This window comes from Thermobia domestica, chromosome 9 (assembly GCF_964235325.1).
Source record: "Thermobia domestica chromosome 9, izTheDome1.hap1.1, whole genome shotgun sequence".
NCBI lineage: Eukaryota > Metazoa > Arthropoda > Insecta > Zygentoma > Lepismatidae > Thermobia > Thermobia domestica.
Genome location: NC_137462.1, coordinates 78,280,060 through 78,302,444, shown reverse-complemented (window position 1 = coordinate 78,302,444; position 22,385 = coordinate 78,280,060). Strand labels below are relative to the sequence as shown.

At 35.9% G+C, this 22,385-nt stretch overlaps 1 protein-coding gene across 1 annotated transcript in view; it reads right to left on the bottom strand.

Moving 5' to 3' along the window:
• Window positions 1-208: 208 nt before the first annotated feature.
• The window catches only part of LOC145694772 (serine/threonine-protein kinase S6KL-like), a 388,845-nt gene continuing 366,668 nt past the window's right edge, over window positions 209-22,385 (bottom strand). The window contains exons 9-10 of the mRNA XM_081771395.1: window positions 21,521-21,733; window positions 209-718 (exon numbers count right to left, since the gene is read on the bottom strand). Of these exons, the coding sequence (XP_081627521.1) occupies window positions 560-718; window positions 21,521-21,733 (372 nt within the window). The 3' untranslated portion in view covers window positions 209-559. The remainder of the gene's footprint in view (window positions 719-21,520; window positions 21,734-22,385) is intronic.

Below are 22,385 nucleotides of genomic sequence, written 5' to 3'. Positions count from 1 at the left end.
TATTTCGAATTAATGTTAAAATTCGAATAGTTAAACAATGAATTCTTCGAAATTTTTTTGATAGTGCTAGTTTCTACAATACAATACACATACATAATTAACATAGTCATTCGTGATAATTCATTGTTTACTCTATAGCAATTATGTGATGAAACTAAATAAAGTACGGGACAAGAATAAACGACCTAAAACGCCATTAGTTTTAATGGCATTTTTGGTCGTTTATTCTTGTCCCGTACTTTATATACATATGTATATTCCTGAAGTTTGAGGTTCTCAATCATAGTTTTACATAGTAAATAGTTTTCGATTCATCTTAAGAACAGTCTTAATCTAAGAATATTCTGAAACGAAGTATTCTTAACAGTTCGCTACTTCAAAAAAGATGAAATATGGTAACATAAAATATTAGTATTTCTTTAACGCCGTCTCATATATATGTATACGATATCTCGAAAGGGCTAAAACTGAGTATTTAGCATTGGCAAAATTATTTTATAATACGTTATAAAGGAATTATTGCGTATTACACCATCAAGGTATAGATGAAAAGCCGACGTCAGCTATCAGCTGTCCAATCAAAACCTTTAAAGTCCAATGTCTCCTTGGATCGTTGTTGTGGGGTCTTCTCTGAAATACCTTCACAGACATCATGCGACACAGAAGAGGAAGAAGGCCATTGTCCAAAATATTTCTCCATGAGATTCCGAGGATGTATCTGTAAAAATTAGTTTTATATTAAAAAGATAAAGAAAGCACTTCGACGTATAAAGAATAATAAGCTCATCATAATTATAAAATAAATATATTTAATTAAAAAGTTTCAAATATGGTGAATTTTGCTGACAGCAAGACCTATTAATATTATGTAAGATAATTTATATTAGTACATTTGTTAAGCCGCAAGAGACATAAGAATATTTTATGTCTTAAACATTTGTAGTATCTTATAAAAAAGAAACTTCAAATATGTAACCATACCAGAACGGAGTCTCGAAGCTAGCTTACAGGTACTTACTTACTTAGTCGATCTCTTCTACCATCAGGTGTAGAAGTTTTATATAGAGCTTTCCACTTGGGATGGTCTTTGGCCAGAATATTTGCTTTCTTTATCCCAAACCCCCTTCCTTCAGAATTTTCCTTACCATTTTTTCACACGTTTGTCTGGATCTTCCTTTCGGTCTTCTTCCAACTGGTCTAACCTGCCACACGTTTCTCGGTATTCTTTCCTCTCCTATACGGTAAACATGTCCGAACCATCGTAATTGTGCCATCTCTATTTGCCGTTCTAAGGGCTGTATTGTTAGTCCTGTTCTGATGATTTGATTTCTCACTCTGTTTCTTTTCGGTTTTCCTTCTTTCTTAAATACTTCATTGCTTCACTTGCTTGTTGCTTACTGTAATGATTGGTTGTCAGCTGCCGTGACTCTCATTCATATGTTACCATTGGTAAGTACGTTGCTTTGTAGTCGGTTAACTTCGTTGACTTCGATATCTCTTTTTTACTTACGAAGTTTCTGTTTAAGGCATGATATAGTCCAGTTACTGCAATTCTATTGCTTATTTCTTCTTCTATTTTCCCATCATATATCTGAAATGTGTCACTTGTTCTAAGTTTTCATCTGTCAGCTTTATCATATGGTTTTGTGTTTCTCTATTTATTACCATAGTTTTTGTTTTGTTTACGCTGATTTTCACACTCCTTTTCTCTCGTTCATTTTTTCATACACTTATGTTTTGTTGTAAATCCCTTTCCGTTTTAGCATTAGGGCCAAATTGTCTGCAAATTTCAATTCTGATATCTGTATTTGTTTCACTAGCCAGTTTCCTACAGTAAGGGGTTTTGTTTTTTCCTTTATTGTTTTCATAATATCATCCAAATTATAAATAACAGAGGGCTCAGTATACAGCCTTGTCTTACTTATGTTGTTGTATAGAACTCGTCGCTTCTAGTTGCATGTTCGCACACAATCTTTGCATTCCTGTGAAAACTTTGTATTCTATACATTTCTTTAACCTTTCTATTCCGAAGAACTTCCCATATTGTATTCCAAGGTACTTTGTCGAAAGATTTTTCCAGATCAATGGAACACAGATGCACCATTTTATTGTATTCGATAGCCTTCTCGGATATCTACCAAAAGTAAATATTGCATCTTGGGTACTGCGGTATGGCCTGGAAACATACTAGTTTTCTTTTAGTAGATGTTCGACTTTTTGTCTCAGTCTGTTTTCCATGATTCTTGCATATATTTTTCCTGGTACGCTCAGTAACGATATACCTCTGTGGTTATTGCATAGTCTGTCGTCTTCTTTCGTGTATATAGAAATGATATTCTCCAATCCCAGGGTGTCTTCTTTTATTTTCCAAGCTAGTCGGATTGTATGTAATAGTAATTTGTTTCCTGCTTCTCCCATGTATTTGATCACTTCTGTTCTTATCATGTCATGTTCGGCTGGTTTCCCAATTTTTATCCTCCTTACGGCTTGTTTCAATTCTTATTCCGTAATTGTATATTTATCGTTTTGCAGTTTCAAATGTAAATTTTGTGTTTCTGGATCTTCTTCGTTAGGTAGGTCTAAGTAATTCTTCTCTAATAATTCGGTAAAATATTCCTTCCATTTGTTCATAATATCTACTTCCTTTGTTAATAGCTTTCTGGGCATTCTTTGTGCTTTCTCAGGCTCTTCAGTATTCTGTAAAAACAAATGTTTTTTCCTTGCTGTTGGTTTCTATGATGTTGCAAAATTCTTTCCATTGTTTTTCCTTCACTGTCTGTACTCTTTCTTTCGTTTGTTGTCTTTGGAATTTATAATGTTGACAGTCTTCATCTGTTTTCATTGTTAGATATTTTTGACACGCCTCTTTCTTCTGTAGTACTTGTTCTTTAACTTCTGCATTCCACCATGGGATTCTTATCTTCTATATTCCTGTTGTGTGTTTACCGCATACGTTTTCTGTTGAGTTCAGTACCACTTGTTTGAAGTTTTTGCAGCTTTTTTCTAAACTATTTGTTTTCGTCTTTTCCTCTTCTATTGCTTCTAGTTTTTCCTGAAGTTTTTTGAAGGTCTTCTTTCAACTTATAGCTTCTGTAGGTTTGCATTATAGCCTTTCTGTTTGTTCTCTTTTCATTCTTTGTGGTTTATGTTATTATTTCCATTGTTAGCAAGTAATGGTCGCTGCCAATTTCGAGACCTCTTCTTACTCGGATGTCTCTTAAATATTTCATTTTATCTTAATTTACCATTATATGTCGATTATTGATTTTTCATTTATGGAAAGTTCGACTCTCGTGAAATTTTGTATTCGTGATGACTAGGTTGCTTGCAATGCATATATTTAACAGTCTTTTTTCCATTTTCAGAAGGGATTTCCTCCCAGTCTGCAAATAACATTTCCACCTTCTATGTTATTTCCCACTCTGGCATTTAGGTCTCCCAAAATAATAGTGCTTCCCATTGTGGTATCGTCTATCGTGTTTTGTAGCTCTCCATAGAATTTCTGTTTCTTTTCAGTCATTTCGTTTTCATTAAGTCCGTAAGCTATTATCATGTTTGTTCTACTATTTCCATCTTTCACATTAACAACCATAATTATTTCGTTTATAGTTTTTTAGTCTATAAGATCCTTTACATTTTCTTTATGTATGACGCAGTCTACTTTTCTAGCTCTCTCACTCTTTGGTAGTTCACTGTAATGCAGCATAAATCTATCTTTCAGTATCTCGCAGCCCACCCCTTTCTTTTTAGTTTCCGTCATGTCTAAATACTTTACTTTTGTCTTTCTTCATTTCTCCTACGAGTTCTACTTCTTTTCCACTCAACTTTCTTATGTTCCACGTTCCATACGTCATAGTCTGTTCAATTCGTCAGTTCGCCATCAGTTCTTTCCGTTCGGCTCTTGCTCTACGTCTACTTCTAATAAACCACACTTTTTCCGGAACAGGGGTGTTGACCCTACGTCGAACCCCCAATCTGGAGGACTAGATAATTTTCTCCCAGTGTTTTCATTCCTTAGTCTTTGTAGATGCATCTACTCTTCTGCAAGGCAGCAGCAGCTGATTTTGGTCCGCTCCGTGAAATTCCCGGTACCCATCATATCTTATGGGCGTTCCTCGATCCACCACCTGAGGAGGCGCCTGGTGGGAGTTCGGCATCTCCCCCAGGGAGTCTCGAAACACTGAACTTACATTTCTACACTGGATTATTATCAAATATTCAAGTTTGACAATTTTAGTTTTCATCTCTGTCACCTGACAATGGCTCCCAACCGAAAATTACCTGTCCTTGTTCTTTGTAATTCTTGGTTAAGATATTTGCACAATATATGATATCTACCAAAATAACTATTTAAAAAAGATGAATAAATAAATTGAATATCTCAATTCACTTTCTCTTAAGATTGTAAAGAAAAGAAATTATTCATAGTATTTCACTCACATTTGTTGGTATAGTCAAGTCTGTTAGAATTAGGAGGGATATTTAGTTATCCCCTTTCTATATAATGTTGCGACTTCAAATATTTCGAGGAGACTTCACTGCCTAGGATCTATTTAAGGGGGGACTAGGATCTTAAGCAAAATGATTCCACCGTAGATTTTACATAAACAATAAAAACATCTATTTATTTTATTTCTTCCATTATTAGTAATATTTACATCAAGATGTAAGTATATTTTTTTAAAGGAATTTCTTCGTTTAATTCACATGGTGAACAAAAAAATCATAAAGACATTTCGTTAACATTTATTACTTTACACTTATTTTCTATTACAACTCATCACACAATCTGGTGCCTATCCTCCCTAAGTGCTTGGGCATAATCCCCCCTCAAAAAAAAAAAAAAAAAAAGTAGTAGTAGACGAGACCGGAGTTGGTTGTGACAAAACAGACAACTTGCTTAGTAGACTAAATTTTATTCAATTTAACGCTTTTAAAAGCATCATTGTAGTATACGTGAAGTTTGACTGTGTCATTTTCAATGAAAAATTGTTCTCCCCAAAAGTTTCATGGGTAAAACCTGTGTCCCAAAACCTACAATACTTGTGGGTACCTCCAGATTTGATAGTTATTTTGTGAGGAGAAAAATTCAAATGATTGCACTTAAGCATTTTATTATTGCTTAGAATAATTTATTTTTGATTCGCTTGTTGGAAAACAGGAACTCCCATGTAAAAAAACCATAAGTGACCTGTAATCTCTATCATCTATTGGTGCTATGTGAGCTTTTTAAATGAATGACTGATGATTTTGATTCATTACCTTGTTAATTTTTTTTATGGGTCCCAGGACCACAAACAAATTGAATCTGAACGTCCTGTTATACACGAAAACGCGAATGCTTGGTGTTCGACTAGTAATATTTTGCTTGATTTCTTTCCAAGTTTCTTCATACAATAATGAAGGCTTGCAAGACCACGTAACCTGGCTGCACCTGCCTAATCAAGACATTATTCTACAAAGATAAAAGGAACCTATACCATTTGTGAACTAGAAACTAAACAAATGTTAAAATATTATTGAGTGTATAAAGCGGTGAAAGGAATTATAACTTCGGAAGTTTTTCGTAATATTTTCCCTGTACTTAGATTCGTATACAAATAAATATAAATCGTTAACAACATCCAAATTTAAACAAGTAATTCAGTATTACAAGAAAGTTAGTGTGTGTCCTGAAAACAATAAATCGCCATTCCAGTCCGCTTAATTGTTAAAGTATTGCCAGTGCTATTGTTTTCATACGTAACAGAATGGCTAACGAATATGATCCAGCGTTCATTTCCCGCGTTAGCAACACGAAATTTTCAGTGCTGACCGAGCATCATGAAGCACTTAGGTAACTACTTAAAATAAAAGCAAATGAATTCCGCCTTGGTGGACTGTTACATCAGGGAGTTTAACTGATAAGGAAAGTTACTTCGTTGATTGCGTTTCTAACAGTTTTCCTGTGCAGTTTCAACCACTTATTCTGTCGCCTTGTTCACCAGGTTAAGACACTCACATAAAGATTGAATCACTTTTTAAACACATTTTGCACTTTTAGTGTAAGGTTTCTAAAATTAAATTGATAAAAATTGGTTTCAGTACATATTAACCTGTTAATCCTTACATTAATTCAATATGGTTGACACCGAAAAAAGAAGTTGGTTAGAAGCGCTTCTCGAACTACCAGAAATAAAGGTTTGAATTGTCGAAAATGGTAGTACGAAATTCGGTACTCACTTTTATGAAGTCAGTATCAATGAGGCAGAGGGGTGCTAAAATAATGATAGCACTAAAAATACAACCGAATTAGCTGATTTTACCTCACTGTTTCCACGAAATGGGTGGAAGTCTACCAGTTTCAGGTGGGGAAAAATATCTTAGCTTGGTAATGATCAAGCATAAGGATGTTCACGAAATGGGGCTTTCCGCACGTGAAAGCGATGGAGGGGAGACTTTGAAAAAAAATTCAATGAGATCATAAAATGGGACTTGCAGGTGCGTGAGATCGATTAGTTTTCGATCATTGGGATAGTGATTTCGAGAAAACTCATTTCGGAGAGGACAACGGTTTTGTCAAATGATTTTCATAGAATGGAGTATCATTTTCGGGAGCGAGAAAATGATTTACGTATGTTTCGATTTTTGAAAAATTAATTTAAAGACGAATTTCGGGGAGAGGGGAACTCTAGAGAATTCGAATTTCTTCAGTGAGTTTCCTGAGTCAGAAAATGAAAAATGAAAGATTTAAAGATTTTCCATTAATCTATTTCTTTTTGTGCGGAAAACGGGACTACTTACGTGGTAAGATCTACTGTCAAAATGAAATGATAAAAAACTTTCCATGTTTAAACTTCATATATGTTGAAAATTTGATTGAGATCGATCGGGTGGTTCAAAAGTAATTAATTCACGAACATAGTCATTTTTATTTTTATATTTATTGATTTTTGTATATCTCCCCCTCCACCCCTCCCCTACTTTGCTCCGGGTAGCGAAATGATAAAAATCATACCAGTCCCGAACCTCATCTACATTGAAAATTTGATCAAGATCGGTCGGGTGGTTCAAGAGTTATTAAGTTTTATTTATTTTTCTGTCACCCTCCTCCCCCTTCCCTAAGTTGTACCGTCAAAGTAAATAGCTAAAAACAATGCCAGGCCAGAACCGCATCTACGTTGAAAATTTCATCGAGATCGGTAGGGCGGTCCAAGAGATTAAGAGTCACAAATATAGTCACTTTCAATTTTATAATATAGATTATCAGTAGTTGTTGTAGTAGTAATTAGTACAAAGTTAAATAATAATGGCGACAACGCATCTCCTTGTTTCAGGCCATTTTCGACGTGAAAGCTCGTGGACAAAAATTTTCCTACCCGGACTTTACTTTAGTATTCATTTAAACATATCTTAATTAATCTAATTAGCTTTCTCAAATTCTTTCCTTTACGACCAACGTTAGGTAAACATTTTGCTGCTGGTATATTAGAAATATTTCTTTAAAAAAAGCCTAATCATGTCTCGAGATCTCTCCAGAAATATCTTACTTTAATGATTCGCTTTGGATTCAGCAATAATGTGTGTGCAAGTATCCGCAATTGTGACTAATTACTGAAAATGCAGAAGATACCTTGAAAAGCAAGGACATTTTCGAAAGATGGATAGCTACCACCAATGCTACCCGGATGAAAGCGGAAATTCTGCAGGCTGTTTGTAGCGGTTATAAACTTGAAGACTCCACAGAATATGTGTACAGCAGTTTAGAGAAATTTAGCAAGTTATTACATGTTTCCTTGGAAAGAATAGTGGATGTCGTACAGAGTGTGGTAGATTTTCCTAGTTAAAAATAGTGACTTGATCCTGCGTGTACGTTTCCGGACTGTGTAACATCAGGGATAACTGTTCTATATCACAGCAACTTGAAGATGGATGGATCTTGCTCTACTTGTGATAGACTCAGTAAAGAGTTCGCAGAGTGTTAGCGAGTAAATCTGCAAATGGAGTTTGCCTTTGCTGCTAAACAAGCAGCAGCGAAAGGAAATACATCAAGGAAATAAGAAAATAAGGAACAATTCAAAGGCTTACCAGTTATGCAGGTCTTATCCTTATTTGTGGATCTCGATCTTTCCGAAACGGAATACAACACGGTACAGTCGATTATCAACAGCATTCATGAAAACTGTTTCTATAGCCTATATAGTGTCAGGAAAGCAAAGAAAGGACTTTTACCCCAGTCTATTACAGTTACCAAAACATTTCCACATGTAGATCTATAAAAACTTCTGTATGAAACTGTTGAAAGTATTTCCAAATCGTTGATGTTGGAAGAGGATGTAACGGCAAAGTTGGTCTGTAGTGGGAATTTGAGGGTAGCGGAGGTCACAGTATTTACAAGCAGGAATTTAATGATCATGATGTCAAATATGATGAATACGTGTTTTTAATTGCCTTTGTCCTCTACAATTGATTTATGTTGTATCTGGAACAGTTCTGTGGTTTTACAATCATCCAGGATCAATACCATATTGTGGATTTGATAGATTCGTTTTTTCTAAAGAATCGCCAGAGTTGGTTTCACGAGAAGAAGCTGACATGTAGACTATTATCGAGAAGCTTCTGAACTGTATATTGTCCTTTGGTGATTGTACATTAGATTTCACCTTTGGTTTTCATTTAACGATGGTAGATGGTAGCGTATGTAACATTCTAAATGGAACCAACGCAATTTGAAATTGTTTCATTTGTGGTTCGAAATAAACGGAAATTATTTCAACCACAAATTGTGGTAAGCCTACAAACGAAGCTCTCTTTTTTCATTTTATCTATCCCTCCTTCACGTCATGATAAGATGTTTATTATGTATCTTGTATCACCTACTATTCAAATCGTGGCAAGTGAGGGGTCCAGAAACAAGTCAGTTTTTGAGAAAGAAGAAAAGAGAATTCAAACTGAGTTCCAAGAGAAAATGAGCCTGATTGTCGATAAACCCAATCAAGGCTTTGGCTTCTCAAATGATGGTAATACAACCAGAAGGTTCTTTGATGATCCCCCGCAGGCTTCTGAAATAACACGCATTGATGAAACTCTTATTCGAAACATCAGAGATTTTACGGTTAGGTGCTAGTGGCAGTCATCGATCAAGACAAGTTTAAAGTTCTTATTTGTGACACCAAAGACTTTTACCCAGGGGTGCCCACAAGGGGGGCTATGACGCAAACTGCGTCATTGAAATATTTGGGGGGGTAAAAATCTATATAAATATGTTTGAGGGGGTGTAAAAATTAATCGAAAAGATTTTTTTTATAGAAGAACACCTACGGATAGACAATTGAGGGGGGGGGTGCGTCGTGGACATGAGGGGGTGGGCACCACTGTTTTACCTACGGTCATGCAAGTGGTATTACATGCACAGTAGTTAATACACGTTGCTAGTTCATAGAGTATATATATTACAGTCTTATGATTTATCCGTTGGACAGTTTTCTGAAGAAGCTTTAGAAGCCATCCACAAAGTCTTCCGTCACACTAGGCTACATCATGCACTGAAAATTTATCGCTCCAATACTTGTTTGAATCTGATGACGCACATGCTTATTCTATCTGAACTATTACCTTCTCTAAGATACAGATTTACGCAAAGAAAAGGAGGACAGATACGGATCTGGAAAGTTATTTCACAACTTATATTGAAATGCTGTCCAGCTCCATAATTCTTTGTTATGGAATTCGATAACTTATCCAGTGATGGTGATGACTGATCTGAAAAAACTCTGGAACTGTTGCTTATTTCATGCATTGTTTTGCATTATACTTTAGTGTTACGTGCTTTTACAAAGTTTGGATTCGTGTTTATGAGCGTCATGAACAGTGAATTTCTAACATAGTTTTCTACATTTTTGGACGGAATTTTATTTTCTGCATAAATTCAGTTGTCAAGTTCGACACCTACAATTACATTTTATTCAGTCTCAGTGGCCAAATAGTGTCTTGCGACACAATAAACATGTGATAAAAGCTTCATTATGATTTCTTTTATTTTTGGTCATTACGTACATATGTTCAAAGCACTGTGCGCCGGGACGACAATCAACAAAATTCAAGGAATTCAGATTATGATGGTAAATGATTTTTTAAAAATAATGTTAAATCAGATTTTAATAATGATCATGCTACGGCTAAATAAAATTTATTTATTTATTTATTTCATAAGGACAACAACACAGGCTTAATGCCCAGCTGTAGTGTCGTGTACATAATTATCTAGCATACACTATTATACATATATTATTATACATACACAAATTTACGTCATTTAACGTTCGGTCGGTCGCAACATTAATATGCTATGAATCGGTCGCAATGTATCAAAATGATACATTTCTGTTCAATGCGTAATATCTTTCCTTTAACAAAGTTAGATTATTTTATGAATCATAGTAGGGCCTAATATCCTTTGTTGATTTTTCTTTCACGTGGTAACAACGATTTTTCCAATTTAGACATAATGACATGGCAACATTATAATCTAAGAAATGTTGTCGTGACCACAGAAATGTGTTAATAATTTGACTAATATAGACTACCGTCATCGGTCGCAATGTATCAGAACGATACGTGGCTCAATATGAATTGTACTGTCCAAGTGATATTCAAGATTCTGAGTCTGTTCCTGTTTTATTATTTATACTTGCTATATTTTTTGCCGTCACTAAAATATTGTTATTCGTATATGCCAATATTATTATGCGTAGGTGCAGAAGCGATGGTTGAAATAATATAACATTTTGATAATAGATATATTACGTATCTAAATCTCAGTAAATACAAAAACATCAAGACATTAGTTTTCTCTGTCCGTTCACAAATTTTCGGCATGACTCAAAGTCTTCGTGTTTTTCTTTTCCTTCAATCCGAGAATAGCACACTGTGCAGACCACTGTTGTATGTTCCCCGCAAACATAGGCGCCTAACACATGTAAATAGGGGGGCAAAATTGGCCAATAAAGATTGTGAATGTTATAATAATAATAATAATAATAATAATAATAATAATAATAATAATAATAATAATAATAATAATAATAATAATAATAATAATAATAATAATAATAATAATTATTATTATTATTATTATTATTATTATTATTATTATTATTATTATTATTATTATTATTATTATTAAAATAATCATTCTTTGTGCCATTGGCTTTGAGGATAAGCATAGCTTCAATTTTTATTTTTATTTGTGGTCTACAGCAATCATGATTGCTGTTCGTACGACAAGATGATCACTGTTGAGCGCCCTATCGGGAAGGAAGACTATTGGTGGAACAGGAAAAACCCAGGAAAATCTATCAGTATATTTTCTCACATTTTAGACCGATTGTACCCTCTAAACATTGAAAGTGGATTCGCTTGAGCGGAAACCAAGATCATTACCAAATTGCGCTACGTAAGACCCCAACGAAGAAAACACACTATTGTAAATAAATGTTCTGATAATAATGACATTAAATTGTGCAATCAACAAATAAATTGCGCTAACCTCAATTACTAGTGGTTTTCGGTTAATTAAAATTTTCGACACCTTAATGGGAACATTATCCGAAAACATTGGGAGATTTCACCACGCACACACACACACAAGACAAAAAAAAAAAAAAAAAAAAAACTCCTTACGGAATTATTCTTACCACACAAGGCATCGATAACTCGATGAATTTCACAACAAAAAATACTCGACCAGAAGTCAAATGCTATGTCTGCCCCCCAGTCTGGGAAGTGGAGGGGGGGCAAGTGACCCCTTTTGCCCCATGGCTCAGGCGCTTATGCCCGCAAATATTTTGACCACATTCCTCGCAAGTTGTCTTAGTGAGCCTGGTCTTTCGGGATGACTAACACAGGGCACAGCGACGACGTTTAGCAGGATTACCGGAATTCCCTCTCGATGATCCTTGTTCATCTTGCTTTTCATACTCAACAGAAGGTCGAAACCGTTAGAGAAATTCGCTTAGAGATGCTGGAATTCCCTGGACCTGAAGACTTCTTCTTTCTAGCTGTGGAAGAACTAATTCATGACCAAGCTTTCGAACAAAAAGACGACGTCGGATGTTGTCTTCTCCATTTCCAATCCAAATCAGTTGGGTATTAATACCAGCAATGCTCATCATAGCATAAAATACCACCATTGGCCAACACTGTGTGTTTCTAGCTACATTGTAGGCTGCACATAGTTTGTCAACAACGTCAACTCCTAATTTGGTCCTGTTGTAATATGTCACCATCTCTGGTTTTGCAGCTTCTCCAGTTTCTGCGTCTATCGCATCATCAAAATGCTGGGTCGATATGACAAGAACATCCCGATTTCTTTTCGGTACTTAAGACACAATTGTAGAGTTCTCGTCAAAGGCAAACATGCTTGAGTTCACTGGTCGATTCTTCACATTCAAGAGTTCTGGTGGAAGCTCTTTTTTATTTTTCTTCAATGTTCCCACGAATGAGATTCCTTTTTATTTGAATTCCGTAGTTATTTTTTACATCAGAAAACCAGTTATCAGCTGTTATGTTTCTTCCTGTGCCATAAATAGGTTCTGCTAATCTTTTGACGACTTCAACAGGTTTGTTACTCTGCTGGTAAGGCACTTCAGGCTGCTTGCCGGCATATATCTCTAAATTGTGTGTGTAAAATACAGCTGAGTCACACATTGCATAAATTTTCACACCGTATTTTGCAGGCTTCGAAGGAATATACTGATTGAGGCGGCAACGGCCGTGGAAACTTTCCAGCTTTTCATCAATAATAACATTACAGTAGAAACTCGATTAACCGTCACTCTCTGTTATCCGACACTGCTCCGGACAGTACTGTACTTTAAATGTGCCGTAATTGACGCCGTAATTTAATTACAGCGTCATTAATTTAATTTAATTTAATTGACGTATGCAATTTAAATACAGTATAAACATGTATTATTCACTTGTATAAGGTTATTTATTTCTTCCAGAACCTTTTAAATCTACTTACTGTAGAGGTTTATAACGATATTTCTGTTATCCGTCTATTCGCTTAACCGTCATGGTCCTGGTCCCGAGGGTGACAGTTAATCGAGTTTCTACTGTATTTCCAAGGGAGTAACTCTTTTTACAATTCTCCACGAACTTTTCGAAAAGCTCACGAATTTGTGCAAGATTGTCAACAGCTTTCCTTTGTGGCCTAGTGGTACGGTCTTCGAAACGGAGTCACCTTAGAAGGAATTTGAACCTTCTGAGACTCATTACCAAACGGAAAATTTCGGTCATCAAAACGGAGACACCTTAGAAGGAATTTGAACCTTCTGAGACTCATTACCATCATCATCTAAAATTTCAACTCCATCAGTATCCCATAGATCTTCCAGCGACATCCTGTTTGCATGTAAGGTACCTGCTATGTAAAGCAGTCCTACGAAAGATTTTATTTCTGTCAAATCAGTAAAATTTGCGTCACGTTCTCGTTCAAACTTCCCTCGAGCTTCAAGATGAATATATTGGTTTGTGTACTCAACTACTTTTTGTAGCATTTCATCAGTGAAGATATTACCCCAACACTCAGTTACTGATTTAGATTAACGTGCTTGACCAATAACGCCAGAAGGCGTGTTATAATGTTCTGTGGCTGAGCGCGTCCGTTTTTCTTAGGTGGTAGCTTCAACCACTTCGAAGTCTTGTCCTTTCCAAGATAAAAAAGATCACTATTTGGATCAGGCTCATCCTCGGTTCCACTCTCTTCAGATTGGGAATCACTTTCCCTCTCTTCTGCTCACTCTATGTCCGCATCGTCGTGAAAATCTTCAATGTCAATATTGTCTGCTTCATTATCAAAAACTAGTCTTAGAGCGTCTTCTAAATCTATTGGATTATAGAAATTTTATATCCGATGATCTGCCGTGATGATAGACGAAAATGTTAATATATTGCATTTAATTTCCACTGTAGCACGATCGGTCGCAATGTATCAACCTGATACAAGCCCCTTACAGCTCCACATGACCAATCAATAAACCAACTTGAGCAACACTGATGGCTTTTAAACCGCGAAACAGGAAGGTACTGTTAGGGAAAAAAGTCAACAATAGAAAGTTAAGAAATGGCGGCAAAATGAAGCGTGCTTGTATCGATCTGACATACATACAATCGACGGAAGTCATTGCTTGCGGAAGTCATTGCTTGAAGAAGTTCTTGCTTGATAATTGTTTTTGAACTTGTTTTCGGTCATTCAAAATGCATCTACTGTTTAAAATCTAATCATTTCGTTATATGAAGCACACATTTTCCACAGAGGAGATTTATGAAATATGTTAGTTCTTGTTTTTCTACAACAGAATGTCCCAGTGTTTGCTGTTCTAGTCTTACCTATTCGAATACGTATTGGGAAACCGGTTTTCTAGTATGGAAGCCATTTTAAAAATTTAAACTTTATATTTTCTATTGCATCAGAGTATTAGTGACATTTGGTGTCCATACAATACCAACAGTATTCTAATCCTGACGTCACATACGAAAAATATAACCTTATAAATGTTGATTCTTTGTAGAGATCCTGTCCTATCCTATAAATTGAACCTAGATTTCTATATGTACTACTCGTTATTGCGTCAATATGTTGAGCAAAGATTAATTTGCTATCAAATACAAACCCCAGATCTTTGGTAGTATTTGGGATAGACAAGGAAGTGTCACTTATTGTATAGGTAAAGTTAACTGTATTTTCTTTCCTCGTGAAAGATACAGATTTATATTTAGACACATTCAGGACTAATTTATTCTTATCACACTATATTTAAACTCTCTGTAGATCCTGTTGAATTTTTACGCAATCTTCAATTGGAACTTACTTTGGAATATAATTTGAGATCGTCGACGAAAAGAAGAACTTGAGAAGTTTTAATACACAGAGGAATATCATTAATAACAAAAAGAAACAGAGGACCTACATTAGATCCTTGAGAGACTCACGATAGAGTATTGAACTTGAAAATTACCGGTAAAGTAAAACATCGTTTAGGATTATTCAACTAAAACTCCCTCCAGCCCTTTGCGAGAAGATTTTTTTAAATATTGGAATTTAATATTTGTATCGTTATTTGTATATTCCATGCTATTACTATGTCTATCAAGTTCAAAATAAACAAGAATAGAATTCGATTTCAATTGTTCAAAACCATGTTTCCATTAACTTTTGTTTTAACTACAAAAAACATTCAGTTGACCATAATACCAACTTTTTTTTATCTTACATTATGATCTTACATTCCATATTTAAATTTAGGAGTACAGAATAAACTCAGGTCCTTTTCCATAACCCACTGGAGGGGGGGGGGGCTAGGAATTCTCGCCCCAGGCACTTACAACCCACGCGACGGCCCTGATTCCGTATACACGAAACTTCAGAATTTGCTACACGCAGAGAAAAAATCCAATAGAAAACCAACTAAACAGACAAATTTCAGATGATCAACTGAAAGCCAGGATGTCTCGAAAAAATAATTTCAAGTATATGCTATCTTGAGAGCCAAGGACTCGCATTTAGAGGATATGACTCCAGGACCGGGAATTTCTTTCAGTTGATGAGCCTTCGCTCTGAAGATTTTCCACAGCTGAAGAGCTGGGCAGAGTTAAACATGAGGAGATGTAATTTCATAAATGATAAAAATCCGGAACAAAATTCTAGAAATCATGGGTCAAGAAATTCTTTTTTACATAACAAAATTAAATCTCAAAACCCTCGTCTGTTCTCTATCATGTGTGATGATTTCTGATGTGAGTGGTGAAGAACAATTAAGTATTTGTCCCAGGTGGGTTGATGAAGATCTCTGTCCTCATGAAAGTTTTCTTGGGTTCTACAGTATATCAAAAGCCACTGGTGAGTTTATAGCTTGAGTTATTCTAAATGCGATGGTGAGACTCCAGCTTCCCATTGCTCAACTCAGAGGACAAGTTTACGATGGTGCTCGAAGTATGAGTTGTGAAAACATTGGTGTTCAATCTATCATATATAAATAGCAATCGCTTTCCTTGTACGCACATTGTGGAGCTCACTGTGCTAATCTTGTGATTAAGAATGTCCGTTGTGCGCCAGAAATATGGTACTGAGAAACACTTTGCAGTGGGTGCATGAACTAGGAGTACTGCTTTTGCAATCACTTCCAGTGAGGTCATGATTTTCTCCTCTGATCGAGGCTAATGCCGGTGGTTCCGTCTCAACATTGTAAACATTAAACCCTTGTGTTCGACTAGGTGGATTTGAGGACTCAGTCAAATAACGGGAATTGTTGAACATTATAAAGACATTCTTTATATGTTGGAAGAGATGAAGACTGAAGGAAATGCCAACACATCTTCAGGATGGGCTTTTGCGCTTTTTGAAAAAGATATACGTTCCTTGGGGTCATAATAGCTAAAGATATTATCAGTAGGTTGGAGTTTCTTAACAGGACACTTCAAGGTCCACTTTCAGTGTCAAAATGGGAAACAATGCATCCCATAAATGAAGGCATGAATATGACTAATATGCTCAGTCACTGATCTTAAATTCAATGTACTGTCTCGAAACATACAAGTCAATATCATTGCCCTGAAAATTCCATTAATTTTAATACATTTTGTCAACAGTACCATAAATAGGATTTTTCGTGCCCTTATTGATAGAATTTATCACAATTTGCAGCACTTTAAATTGTCATGTGACATTTTGAAAATTTTGGGGAGAGTTGCAGTGCCATCAGGCATTCTTTAATTTCGGCTCACAATGTTGAGTGAAAGGTACTGTCTCCCCCCCCCCAGAAATTTTTTGGTGTGCACGCCTATGATGATGATAATTCTAAACAAGAACACTTTTATCCTGAAACATCCGCAGGATTTTTTCCAAGCGTATACCTTCTCTTGGAAAAATTCAAAAGTGGTAGTTTAACAACGAAAGTAAGATTTTCTGGAATCATTTTCTCGAAAATAGTTCAAGCGATTTTGTTTATATTCTGCAAGTAAATATTTTACTAACAATCGTAAAATACAACATAAGTAGTTTCTCTGAGATATTTCAGAATGAGTTAGGCGAGTTTTATGGACTTTCAAAAAATATCTCAAGCAAATTTGTTCATTTCATAACTATTATATACTATCACCTTTACAAGCTGTAATTATTTTTCTTGAAAAGGCAGTTTCAAAAAAAAAAAATCTTTGAAAATCTTTTGAGTTTTACGTCCCATGCTTATGCCGGTTAGGCTAAAGGAGACAGTGATGATGAGAGATAAGTGAAATGGTGGAATGAAGAAAGTACGAGGAAATGGGAGAACCCCGAGAAAACCCATGAGCACGGTATTTGTCCACCACAAAGTCCACACAGCGCGAGCTGGGATCGAACCAGGGACCCCAAGCACCGGAGGTGAACGCTCTACCACTGAGCCACCGCGCCCCCGAAAAGGCAGTTTCAGATGGGTTGATATTTTGTCGAATGATTTCTCGAAATCGATTATAAGTCTTCATTCATAAATGAATATTTCAATAACAATCACGAAATGCGATATAATTAGCTTAGAGAAAGGGAGTTTTGATGGAGTGAGTTTGTTTGAATGAGTTATTAAAAACGGCCAGGCCGATAGCCAGCCCAAAAAATTAGGAAGGGTCCGGTAGAAGTTAGGGGGGCCCGATCCAACTATACTATAGTTTATCACTATATTATGATTCATTTGCAAGTCTACCGTGAAAATTTTAGGGGGGCCGGTAAAGATTTAGGGGCCCGGTCCCCTAAACCCCACTTGGATACGGGCCTGAAAACGGCTCTAATATTTTTCTTCATATATCATAAGTAAATACTTTATTTATAACTTTAGAAATCCAGATAAAAAAGAACAGAAAGACTGGTGCAGGCAGTGGCGTACGCAGAAGTTTCTCGAAGAGGAGGGTGTCTATTTTTGTGTATAATCTTGCTCAAGAGGGGGCTAAAATAAAAATGAAACCACCTTTGCCTACGCCAAGGGGTCACCGACGCACAGTGGGAGATTTCATCAATCTGAGGGAACTTTATTCAATTTTGCGACCATGCAATATAGAAAAGAATACCTGGGATATACACCGTAGATAGCTAAATATGCCGTTGGTATGAAATTGACATGAATTCGGGCGATGGTCGTGTGCAACGGTTGAAAATATGGCCTGAAAAGAGGCAACGAAGTGCACGCGCGTAGAGCCTACGACAGGTACGCTTTATACTAGCAGTTCATTTGATTTGTGTCCTGCTGTGCTTACACAGAGTGATCAGTGCAGTACTATAATAGTATTAGGGGTTTCCGAAGGGAAGATCGAGCACTTGAACTTTGCACTGCATTTTAGGGTTCCTGAGGGATAGCGTGGGAAAAAAGTGTGTGTGAACGTGTGGAAAAAATGTTATGTGAGAATTAAAAACAAGGTTTTAAGTAGGTGTTCTGTGGTGTTCAGCCTGCGGATTAAATTCACCTGAAAGCCTATTGAGGTTAGAAGTGAAAACAATCGGGAAACCTTGCGCAAATTTGCGCAAAAACGTGAAGACGTGGTGTAAAAATGTCTCCCGTGTTTACATGGCGAGCTATATTAGATGTGTGGGAACAACATGCGTCAACGAAGCGGTTGGAAGGTTTAACAAATTGCATAATAGAAGAAACCGGGGCAGTAGAACTTACCACTAGTTTGCCAGGAAGAATAAGAAAATGTATTAATGATATACGTACTGGTTAAATAGGACAAAGCCAATCGGCACCAGGAGAGGTTGATAGAAGACAATACAACGTGGTTGGAAAATGAAATGGACTTCAACATAGCGCCTGTTCTGCCAACGGATACTTCTGTTGAAAATAAACGCGGTAGACCGAAAATGTACCTCAAAAGTGCAGAGTAGAAAGGTTAAAGAACATAGAATGAATTTGTTGTTCTTGCCCACACGGGGTACGAAAATCAAGAAATTTCCAAGCGCTGCAATTCCGGCGAAATTATCAGAAGATAAAGCTTCGGCGTTACTACTTGATGCAAATCTTTCGAAAGACCAGTAAAATGTCGTGCGTGATGAGGCAAAATAAACAGGCTGTAAAATGTATCCATCCTATGATAAGGTTATAGATGCTAAGCAACATTTTTATCCAGATGAAATAAAAATCACGGAAACATCCGTTGACATACCGGTGCAATCCCTTCTTGATGATACCATAAAAATACTCAGTAAAACACAAGAAGATGAGTTTCGAAATTTGTCCGATGTTCGCAACATTAACATTGTTGTTAAGGGGGACTGTGATGGTGCGCAATAAAGTATGTATCGCCAAACTTTTTAGATGAGCATTCAACTGACGAGGGTTTGTTTGGTGTATTTATTGTCCCTGTTCAACTGTATAGTGTCACTAACTATCGTAACTGTGTCATTTGGCAAAATCCCGCTCTTTCCTCTACTAGATACTGTCATCCCACAAGTTTTGTGTTTGCAAAAGAAACGGTTGAAGTTTTACACTGTAGGAGACAAGGAATTTACCGTTCGCCCTAAGATGATTTTTTGTATGATTGATGGAAAACTGTGTTATTCTGCATCCTCATGTGCTTCTACGCCAACGTGTTACTTATGTGAAGCGAAACCGAAAGAAATTAATAACCATAGTATTCCTTCTCATAAAACTGCAGATCTGAACTTTTTGACTTTTGGACTCTCTCCGGCTTATTCTTGGATACATCTTATGGAATGCATTCTCCACATTGCCTACCGCCTAGACATTAAAGGATAGCATGTACTGTACAAGGCAAAGAAAATCGGATGAAAATGGAATAATAATAATAATAAAACGAAACGTGTCCAAGCAAAATTTCGTAGTGAGCTCGGACTATTGGTACATATCCCGAAATAAGAAGCTGGAAATACCAATGATGGCAATATAGCCCACAAGTTTTTTCGGAAGGCTGAAAAATCGTCCGAAATAACTGGGGTAAGTGTAGACTTATTTAAGCGATGTCCCATTATTTTCGAATGCTGAAATTGTGGTTTTCCGACTGATACATACATATTTAGTGAATGCGCTCTTTGCATTTTGGAACTGTATTTACAAAAGTATTCTTGGTATCATATGTCCGTAAGCGTATGCAAAGTCCTATTTCACGGGAGAGTATTCTACCTATAGGCCAGCTTCCCGAAGAAGCACAGGAAGCTCGAAACAGGGACAATAAGAAATATAGGGACCTCTTTATAAGAAAATTATCTAGAGTGAATACCAACACGATTTAATTCATAGATTGCTCACTACCTCTGATCCATATATTGCTAGTAAATGTGCTCCTGCCAAAACCAAACATTCAGACATAATGTCCGAGGTACTACGATTGTTAAAAAAGCCTTATGTGAATGATTCCTCTGATCATTCCGAACAGAGCTGTGACTAAGACTAATGAACTTATTTTTGCCGTCAGTTTTGCGTACACACAGGCTCTTGTTTATTGTCCTGACTACCTAGTGTAATGCCCTATCGTGTTTACCTTTCTCACATATGTGTTACTTCTTTGCTAAATAATACACAAACAACATTCTTTATCAAAGAAATCGCATATTTCAATCGCATAAAGCATCAAAACCTGCACCATTCAAATGTGCATCATACAATGAATAAAGTTCCCCTAGATCGGTGAAATCTCCCACTGTGCGACGACTGGCCACCAGAACATCTCTACAGGAAATGGAATGGTAATTAGGAATTCCTAATTCCGTTACTAGACATTCCTGAAGAGACGTGATGCCAGTTCAGTGACTTTGGCCTATTAAAAAGACATCTCCAACATCGACGTCCGCACACTCTTGCTAGTCTCTTGCGAGATTTCAGAGAGGAGTGGGACTGATTTTCTTGCTCATCCTTCATCGGAGATTGCTCCAATAGAAACTTTGATAACGGGTGATAGTCCACAATATTAGGGATTCAACTAAACACCATTGACGACAGCGGTGAGGTTTTTCGTACGGTGAATACTCTTCAAACCAATCCTGTATAAACAGAGCAAAATTCTCTAATTATGCTCGTCATGTAATTCAACCGGAGTACAGCAAGTGTAAATATTGTATGAACATTCTCTACTTTCTTTTGAAGTTTTTGTAACGGTGTGAAATTGAACATTATGTTAAGTTTGGTGAGTTGTCAAACTTTAAATTACAATTAATAATTGTCAGTAAAAAGGGATTTAATTTCAACATTCAAAGCTTTTAGAGAATAATAATACTCTAGAACTACCAAATCTTGGGAAGAGGGAGAAAGGAATAGAAAACATGTGTACTTCTATCTGGGAAACGAATCTAACGACTTTTTCTACAACTTCAAGTGCAAAAAAGCAATTTATTGGGTTTCAAATTAAAAAAGAATTCAAATAGAGATAGCTCTGGGCCTTCATATAAATATATTTGATGAAATCACTCAGTTCAATTTTGCATTGTAATTGCGATACCTAGCTACTTAACGATCCATGAGATAAATAATAAAAATAACGACAATAATAAGCAATGTTTTACCTTTTTAGCTCGAACATCTTCAAAGCTAAAATCTTTAAAGAAGGAGATATTCTTCATAGACAGGAGAGTACGCAGTCTATAGCGAGGATCTCTTGTAAGCAGTCGTGATATCAGATCTTTTGCTGAAGAAGAACAAGACTCGGGGAGCGAACGAGGAATCTTCGGAATGGCTTCCTTCATCGCACAGTGATCAGCTGCACCTTCGACAGGATACTGAAATAATAATAATAATAATAATAATAATAATAATAATAATAATAATAATAATAATAATAATAATAATAATAATAATAATAATAATAATAATAATAATATAATGAATGGAAAAATATTATCTGTATTTCATTTTCTTACCTTAAGGGGGTAGACTACTAAATATTTTCCAAAACCTAACAATTTTTCTTTTGCTTGTTTTTTTCGTAAGTGGAAAGAGAGAATGAAATGTAACTTACCACAATAATAGATAATGTTATTCTACACCTAAAAATACGAATCGAAAGAATAATCAGTGTTGCCATCCATAGAAATAACTGTGTGTCCAGAATTTGAATTACCCAAAAATCTAGATTAAGACAGCGACTAGAAAAATGAACTCAACGGTAGTTGATTACTTATCATGTTGTCTTAGTTCCTTGTTAACTACTTTTTAAATAATGTGTGTATTTATTTTGTAATAACTTATTTATTTTGCAAAAATTTATGTAAGTTATTATAGAATAAGTGCAAATATTATTCAAAAAGTAGTAAACAAGGAACCAAGACAACATGATAAGTCATTAATTACCGTTGAGTTCATTTTTCTAGTCGCTGTCTTAACCTAGATTTTTGGGTAATTCAAATTCTGGACACACTGTCATTTCTACGG